Source organism: Prosopis cineraria, unplaced genomic scaffold, assembly GCF_029017545.1.
Source record: "Prosopis cineraria cultivar Desert tree isolate PC_DT_omini unplaced genomic scaffold, ASM2901754v1 PC14, whole genome shotgun sequence".
Classification (NCBI taxonomy): Eukaryota; Viridiplantae; Streptophyta; class Magnoliopsida; order Fabales; family Fabaceae; genus Prosopis; species Prosopis cineraria.
In genome coordinates, this window is record NW_026555345.1 from 17,664,414 (window position 1) to 17,673,476 (window position 9,063).

The 9,063-nt window shown below is 35.0% G+C and overlaps 1 protein-coding gene across 8 annotated transcripts; it reads right to left on the bottom strand.

Annotated features, from left to right (window-relative positions):
* Nucleotides 1-669: 669 nt before the first annotated feature.
* LOC129292954 (casein kinase 1-like protein 3) lies at nucleotides 670-7,927 on the bottom strand. 8 transcript variants are annotated; one of them, XM_054930694.1, is made up of 18 exons: nucleotides 7,631-7,924; nucleotides 7,495-7,535; nucleotides 7,180-7,249; nucleotides 6,883-7,031; nucleotides 6,504-6,599; nucleotides 6,318-6,388; nucleotides 5,982-6,043; nucleotides 5,835-5,898; nucleotides 5,625-5,709; nucleotides 5,417-5,543; nucleotides 4,910-4,992; nucleotides 4,325-4,382; nucleotides 3,826-3,956; nucleotides 3,491-3,682; nucleotides 3,228-3,378; nucleotides 2,589-2,677; nucleotides 2,205-2,297; nucleotides 670-2,120 (listed from the first exon to the last, which is right to left on the bottom strand). In XM_054930694.1, exons 1-14 carry the CDS (start codon nucleotides 7,704-7,706, stop codon nucleotides 3,542-3,544), a joined length of 1,254 nt encoding a protein of 417 aa, XP_054786669.1. In that variant the 5' UTR covers nucleotides 7,707-7,924; the 3' UTR covers nucleotides 670-2,120; nucleotides 2,205-2,297; nucleotides 2,589-2,677; nucleotides 3,228-3,378; nucleotides 3,491-3,541. The 8 variants fall into 8 exon arrangements, with proteins under 8 accessions (XP_054786669.1, XP_054786671.1, XP_054786673.1 ...); XM_054930696.1 differs by having other exon boundaries at nucleotides 2,205-2,326; XM_054930698.1 differs by having other exon boundaries at nucleotides 2,589-2,690.
* Nucleotides 7,928-9,063: the final 1,136 nt, after the last annotated feature.

Sequence of the window (9,063 nt, forward strand, 5' to 3'; positions counted from 1 at the left end):
ATGATTTTTTAAATTGTTTTAATCATTAGTAAAACCAAATTTGCGAATACTTATACTAAACCTGTAAACAATATAAAATTAGTCAGATTTTACTGATAAAAGTTGTAATTTTTTAAATAAGTTTAATCATTGGTAAAGCTAAACTTGTAAATACTTATAACAAATTTGTGAACCATATAAAAATAATTGAAATTTGCTGATAGAAAGTTGTGATTTTCTAAATCGTTTTAGTTATTGATGAAATTAAACTTACGAATACTCATATCAAACTGTAAAGAGACACTAAAATAATTTTACACAAAAATTCAATCTTAAAGAAGTCCCTTAAAATCTGAATATTATTATCACATTTTGCAAGATCAAATTGTAACATTATAAAGAGATCTTTTAGCCCAAAATAAAAACAACGACGTAACATTCTCAATTAGTTAGACGTATCTTTAATCCTATCAATAATGTTTCTAAAAAATTGTGAAAGGAAGTGGATATAATAACCTTTTAATAACGGTAAAACTGTCAATCAATTAAAAAAATAGGTAAGACTGAAATTTTCAAATGTTACCTTGATATATTTAAGAATGTATCGCTTTCTTAAAATGCACGAAAATGTTAGAAATGTCTTACTGTAAGGAACGGGGGGAGCATGAGAGAGGGGGTAACCCATTGTCCTTGTTGCCCGTAAATTTCAAGACTTTAATTATCAAACAGTGACTTTAAACTGGAAACAACCCCTCCGGTAGTTTCTTCTTCAAATCTGAATCTACTTAACATTTTACACGCAATTTCTTTAACTGAATCTGGGCAACTTCTCAAGGCTCGAGCCAGTCAGTGTCACCACCTGGGTTTTATCTCGAGTTGGAAATTTTTACTGATTTAATTTCAAAACACCTCCGAATATGCCATATATGTTCCTATCCACCATATTAATGCGCTCCGCCCAACATGATAAACTTGTTTAGTGATTGTGTAAAGAACAAGCTGAGCTGCCTTCAAGTTTTCCACACGTAGACGAAGAGGCATCGGTCCTCTTAACAGAAGCTAGCATCACTTAAATACGAGATTTTGAGTTCAAGTCTGTGAATGCAGAAAGAACTGCCTTCAATTGAGTATGACAATACTTAAATTTGACTTGATCATATAATCATAATATAAAAGGCCAAAAAAAAAAGCCCTACTTTTACATATGAAGTGAATCTAATCAACAAAATCAAGACAGAAATCTGGCTGATAAGGGAATGGCAGGATCATCATTAAGCTGTAGGTAATCTTGCTTACAAATGGATCCCCAAGCATCATCTATCCAGGAAAAATGATCGTTGACGTTAAGACCATAGAATCTAAATCTTGCTCATTGTTTGCCCTTCGAGAGCGACCCAGATTCAGCGCCAAACAGAGAATGAGAACACATCCTATCATCAACTGAAATAGAACGGTGACATCGTCACAGAAAAATTAAATAGCAATCACTGATCTTTTTTTTTTTTTTTTTTTTCCAAAAGACCTCTGGAAGTCAACATTCATGACAAAAACCAGCTGTTATTTCAAGCTTATTACAAAGCCCCCAGACATCCTAGAGCAGTCAATCAGTGATCGAATCTGTCACTGTCTCTCTACACAAAAAATCCATTCTCAGATTCCAAGGATTCAAAACTTCCACTTGAGGGTTTCAAAATGCATGGAAGTGACAGACAATCAATAACTACTTTGATCCCTCAATTAAAGGTGTCGGACAAAATATCCAATACCAGGAGTTTTGCAGAATTTCCTAGGGTATCTAACGCACCACACCATGGACACAGTAATAACATGAAGTAGCAAATTCGTTCCTTATTCAAGCCCACAAACACCCCAACTATGTTGTTCCTTGATGTAATTGGTGGCCACTTCCAAACCTACAGAATCCGCATCGAATTATTAAGTAGCCAGAACATGCTTAAAAGACGATGTGATGGACAAATGCTGGAATCATTATTTCCTCAAGGTATTCCCTTCCAGACAGCTCTGTTATGCAGAATTATTCACAAGAGGTAGCAGCATGGACGTGCTCATAGTAGCATTCATATAAAAGGCAATTTTCTGTCATAAATAGTCCTGCAGATAATGTTTTTTGGAAAAGAGTCCTGCAAAAGTATAATCAACAATTGAGTAGCCTATTTACAATTTGTTTTGGCACAGGAATGAGCTATTTGGCAGTTTATCCGAACCTTGAACTTGACTGAAATAAAACCAGACTGTATTCATTGGTCTCGAGACTGAGCACACAAAATAAGCAGGCCAAGTGTCAAAGTAAGTGCCACCTACAAGTAAATTAGTGCTTCTGGATCATCTTGGTTGTATTGGACCGGGAAAAAAAAAAAAAAATTAGAACATACTAAGTTAAGAAAGTTGACATTTATCTCGATCAAGTCCCTGATCTTTCCAACACACAATGCGAAGATCCTTCTTTAAATAACAATATCAAGACAACAGCTGATGATGACTATTAAAATAATGAGATAAAGCTCTCAACAATTGAGTAAACTCATGCGCCTAAATTAAAGACAGGAAAGCAATGAAATGTTTGTAGGTGTAAAATAAAAGCCCCAAACCTTTGATATCTCTCAGAAAACCATTATTTCAGAGATCTTTCAACCAAAACTTTTTTCCTCAGATTTGTATTGTTTATATTCTTGAGAACCTGGTAATTGCAACTGACCAAAATGAGATGAAGATGATGTAAACAGAAAAGCAGTAAAAGGAGAGATTATCAAATATACACAAGATTCAGATTTTAGTCTCCCCAGTTCTAAAAGCATTTGCGTGGATGCTTCATAACTGAACAAAAGGGCAATAGTACTGAAAGTATACTGCTTCTTATTTAAACATGAAAACTAAAATAACCCCGTAAAAATGAATGAGCATCAAAGACAAAAGCTGCAAATAAATCTACTATAACAAAATGAAGTAAAAAGAAAACAAAACTGCAATTCATAATATTGTCAATCAATCTAAACCAAACTGAATCACATGTCTCATGACACATGAAAAATTATTTCGAGGCAACAAGGGGAGAGGGGGCAACTTTCACACATTAATGTTACATCATGAGATGAATACACAGGATCACGGTGGCCCACATTTCAAATCTATGTACAGTACAGGAGCCAAGCCAGGGCAGTCTATATCTTATACCAATCAATCATTTGTAGACAAAAAGATGTAGCACGTGGTCTTAAAGGAGAACCTACACAATTTTTCAACTTTGCAGCACAGTTGCAGTCTCCATTGATGGATCACCAAAATATTTGACCAAACATTTGAAAAATAGAAACATCTCAAAACCACCACACATTTGCAGCTTCATATATATGTGCTGAGTCTTCATGACCTCATTCAAAGCTGGAAATACAGCATAATATTATCAGTTAAGGATAAGGATAGCATAAAGATAATAATGTAGCATCAAAATAACAACAACAATAAGACTTTTAAGCATAAACCAGAAAACTACCATATAGATCATTCATTTGGCCAAGGTGTGCATTGCAGCAATGAAATCCAGCTACTTGAAGGACCAATTTTTACTGCCTTGCCCATGACCAGGGTTTGCAGCTTCAGTAGTCAAGGCAGGCTTCAAGGAGTTCCGCTTCAAGGTACCAGCATGTGAATATGAAGTAGAAGCCATATTTGCATCTTCAAAAATCTACAAAAAAGGGGAACATAAATTGCTACAAAAATTTGAAACCTAATAGTAAGCAATCATAAAATTATGACAAGAGATTTGCACAAGTCATCAGTCACAAGTCACAACAAAAAAGGGGGAAATCCTACGCACACATGACTTACATTCCTGTCAATAGGATTACTAGCACCTACATTTTTGCCTGCTGGTGATTTGAACTGCATCTTAACACCAGAACCAGTAGCATTGTCAGGTCTCACGTGCTCCAAGACATCCCCTGAATAAGCACAAACACCTGCCAAGAAATAAAAAATAAAGACATTATTATGGTTTTAAAACCAAACAGAAGAGTGGACCGGCACTTCACATCTTCCTTGATTCACCAAGTCAAAAACAAATTAAAAGTCTAACAACAATATACAAAAGAGATACAAACAAACATGTCAAAGCTTGAACCCTTTTTTAATTCGTATTATTTAAAAAAAAAACATGTATTCCTTTGGCATTTTGTATTTTAAAAAACTGATCAAATGATAATTACAAAAACTGTCAGTTTCCCCTCCATCATGCACTTTATTTGGCATTTCACATAAATGCATTTCTTCATAGCCTGTGAATGAAATAATTAATTTAAGATGCATGAAGAGATAAATAAGATCTAACCATGAAGATTTTCAGCAGCCGTTGGCTTTGTACAATTGTTGCTTGCTCTAGGAGCTGACTGTGATATGCAAAAATTGAGCATTGTCAAAATAATGGGAGTAAATGTTGGGCTTTAAACGGACAGTAGGAATATAAGGCTGGAGTAGCAAAGATGAGATTACTGAGATGGACATGCAAGCATATACTAAAAGATAAAATTCAAAATGTACATATACAAGTAAAGGTGGATGCAACATCTATTGAAAGAAAAATAGTAAAAAATCATTTAAGATAGTTTAGACATATTTAGTGAAGGCTGTGGGAGGCACCAGTAAAGAGAATGGAACGATAATCTTAAATCCTACTAATAGAGATAAAGGAAGACTAAAAAGAACACTAATGGAAGTTCGTGAATGAAACCTCTTAGTTAACAATATTCCTAAAAATTTGATTGATGATAGAGTACAATAGCATCGTGCAATTCATATAGTTGACTACATTTAATGAGATAAGGCTTGTTGTTATCGTCAAAATCATGATGAAATTCATTGTTGTGAAAATCACCCCTAACAAAGTAAAGAATAACCTGAAGAGCAAACTACTTACAGGTGAGTGAGGCTGAACTTTACTCTTTTGTGTCTGCTGGTACTTTAAAATGGTCCAATCAAATACATAATCAAATTCAAAACCTGTCGATAGAAGTTCCCCTTAATAGCAGAGATGAAGACAGAGGTAAAAATTGGAAACTGCAATGTGTCAATAGACCAAAGGACCTTTTCACATGCCAGAAATCTTCATGTGCAGAACATATAATTAGTCATTTCCAGTGGTCAAAAGTAAACTGTCAGTGCGTAGGTGTAAAGTTGAAGAATCATGTAGAATTCTAATGAGCATAAAGTATTCATAAGCTTATTATCTTCTGAGGAATCCATCTTAAAATCATAGTCATTTCCCCATATTTAGGATAAAGCCTATTAATTCCATTTCAAGCAAGTATTCTTGTAGGATCCCCCATATATGAATAAGTTCACAAAGAACATTTCAAAAGTCTGTCAACACAATCATGCAATTCATGTGATTGCACATTATGCAACAGATGAAAAGAGTAATCACCTTGTCGGGCAAATAGGTCCAGGAATAGACGCTTCAAAAATCCATAATCAGGTCGCTGGTCAAACATCAAAGAGTGGCAATAATGGAAGTACGAAGTAAACTCTACAGGATGAGATTTGCTTAGGACCTTTAAAATTATACCAAACAATCATCAGGATTAAAAAGCTTCCCCAGGAATCTAAACAAAGCCAAATTACCAAAAACTCACCTCAATAGGAGTTGATACTTTCTTTTCACAAATTTTATCATATTTTTGCTTCTTTGTTGCAGCCTTTAGACCTTGCCAAGGAAGGCTGAACACAAATTTATTACCATTTAGAAGTTAACATATACTATACTATCACTCTGTTCTTGATAGACAGTCAATTTTGGAGGAAAAAACTGGCAGAACTAAAGCGGCTGGAGAAGAATGATTTACCTTCCTCTAAGGAAGTACAAAAGCACATATCCTAGTGACTCCAAATCATCTCGGCGGCTTTGCTCTGCATTTAATATAACAAATTGGGAAAATATAATAGCTTTGCAATTTATATGAAGTGAAGAGGAAAACTAACTTCTCACTTACCAATACCAAGGTGAGTATTACAGCTTGCATAACGTGCAGTGCCTGTTAGGTTTTTGTTCTCCCTGCATGGTGAAATTATTAGGATCAGAAACACTATTGATAATTTGACACAAAGTCACTCTTTACCATTTCTAGGACAAGACGAGGAGAGATAGTGAAAGGCAAGGTAATTTTCAAGTATAGATTTAGAAGTTATTCATAAACTGATTGAAATAATATATTCAAACACTAAAATAATTCATATTAAGATACATAAAATTTTCCGAATCAAACAACAGCACCAAAAAGAAAATAACAAATAAAAATGTAAGCTCAAGGAACTAAACATAGAAGTACCGGTAAGGAATGTGATGATTGGTTGTGGGATCCCGATATCGTTTTGCAAGACCAAAATCAATCATGTAAACCTGACAAGTACGAAACACCCACCCATATAGCACCATATGCAGAACAACAAATGGTGGATAGCATGTCATGCCAGCTGAAGTCTGACTAGAGAAAGACAAATAACAAAACAGTTACCTGATTGGCCTTCCGACCAAGTCCCATGAGAAAGTTATCAGGTTTTATATCTCTGTGCAAAAAACCCTTAGAATGAACGTACTCTATTCTCGTGATCTGCAGAAAAGAAATGTTAACATCACATCGTATATACATCACTAACACTTTCACGACAAAATCTATAATTTGCAAGACAAATATTAGACAAGGATGAAGAAACTTTGCTTCCAGAGTTTTCATCTGAATTAATATAAAGCTAGCAAGAAAGAGATAAATATGCAATTGACATTGCATTCAAATACACAGATGCGCAAATAATACACTAATACACAAATGCATCCGCTTTGGAGATTATGTTTAAGCCCCCATCTGCAGAAATCAAAACGTCATGCCAACTTACCATTTGATCAGCTAATATTAAGACAGTCTTCAACGAAAACTTTCTTCCACAATACGCAAACAGATCTTCAAGACTGGGTCCCAACAAATCAAGAACTAGCACATTGTCCTCCCCATCGACACCAGACCATCTTATGCTAGGAATTCCACCTGCAACACAAATATTAAGTGCCATAAATCCATTTATTCAGACCCACTAGCTGTCAAAGACCCTCCACATACTAATTCACTCAGTCGTGGATATGAGCACATAGAAAGTCAGAAATAGATTAAGTGTTTAACATTGCAAAACTCATACTTCCTCCTTGAAGAACATGATACAGTTTTGCCTCGTATAGCAGCTGTGGGTGCTTGGTTTTACTGTTCTCCTGATACAATAAAAACCACAAAAGAAATTATCAAAAACAAAAAATTGAGAATGTAATAATTCTACTTGTCACCAGTCTCTCTCTCTCTCTCTAATATATATAACCATGTCAGTAAGCTAAATGATACGTGCTAAATTGCGAATGCATGCCCAATCAACCATGCAAACCTGCTCCAACTTTAAAGAGTTGAGAGCCTCTACTATTTAATCGATTGACATGTATAGAGGAAACAAGTGGAGGCTTACAATTTTCACCGCAAGTATCTCGAAGGTATCGACATGAGTAGCTGAAACAGAGCAAGCAAAATCAACAAAGATAAATCAGTTTAAAGCAAGTCATAACGAGCATTTCTGATACTAAAAGAAAATAAAGAACGCTCACCGAGGTAAATTTCGCCAAAGGATCCGCTTCCGATCTTGCGGCCGAGCTTGTACTTGCCGCCGACGATCCGTTCCATGTCGAATTCTAAGAAAAGGTATTTTGGAAACTATCTGAGCATGAAAGAGAAGCTAGAATTCAAAAGTTCTTCGATCTGAATCCAAGAAAACTCAGAATAGATTGGAGAAGGGTCCGAGCATCTGATTGCTTGTCTCGTTCGTTTTCCGAACTCCGATGCCCGTAGGAGAAACCGAAGCCACGCAGGAAGTGAAGCAAGGTAACGAGGGGCATAATAGACAATTGAAACAGCAAGGGAGGCTAATTTTGCCATTCGGGTTGTTGTAGTTCGACTTGCAATGAACAAGTCAAATGACACGTGAAAAGGATCAAGAGCTCAACAGGTAGAGCCCATAAACCACGACTTATCCGCTGATCTCCCTCGTTGCTCCTTAGATCTGGATTATAAATGATAATAATAATAATAATAATAATACTAAAAAATCTATTAAATCGCCAATTTGAATAGTAATTATTTAATATGCCAAATATAGTATTAATTTTTTTATAATTGTTATAGATTTACTATGCAAATTTATGGTTAATATAGATTTAATATTAATTTTTATTTGGATAATGCAATATTAAAAATAAGGAAAAATATAATTATTAGTCAATATAATTTTATCAGTTATTGCTTTTATTGCTTGTAACTAGCATTCACTCCTTTGTGTGATACACAAGAACATACACTTAGATTGCACTCAAATTTAAAAACAATCAATCTATAATTCTATGCAAATTTTTAAAGACCTCTTTATCAACATTTGTGGTGGTAAATTGAGGTCTATTCTCATTGTCATGAATAACAAGCCTCAACCCTTCCACACTCCTCATCCTCGAGAGGGCAACATACAACTAACTATGTGTAAATATAGGTTGTGGTAAATACAAGCCCATATAGTATGATGCTTGTCCTTGAAATTTATTAGTCATTGTAAATAAAAGAAAGATTGGGAATTGTCTTCTTTGCATGTGAAATGGTCACCAACTTCCTAATAGGTTCATATCCATTCTATGTATAAGCAATTTTTGATTAGTTTTTGAACTATTAAATGTTATAGCCTAAATCACTATCTTCCTAAGGTTAGTGATTTGCATTCTAGTTCCATTGCACAAACCAGATGCCTAGTGCCTTCTTGTTAAAGAGCAAAAAGTGGAGTAGTGGTGATGGCATTTGCATAGGTGGCAACAATACTTTACCCTTGAGGGAACAGATTGAGAAAGGTACCACACTCGTTGACTTACCTTTCTTAACCTTCTCACCCAACCACATCAATGTAGCACATTCTTCATGATAGCATACTTGATCTCCTTCGTCCAAGTAGCCTATGCATGCACATTTGTGAGCCATTTGTCTTCATCTAAGCCAAAAAAAA

Coding starts and splice junctions, on each gene's coding strand:
- LOC129292954 (XM_054930699.1), bottom strand. CDS start 7,706: ATGGAACGGATCGTCGGCGGCAAGTACAAGCTCGGCCGCAAGATCGGA. Junction 7,250..7,494: donor AGATACTTGCGGTGAAAATT/GTAAGCCTCCAC, acceptor TTATTGTATCAG/GAGAACAGTAAAACCAAGCA. Junction 6,044..6,317: donor AATCATCACATTCCTTACCG/GTACTTCTATGT, acceptor TTCACCATGCAG/GGAGAACAAAAACCTAACAG.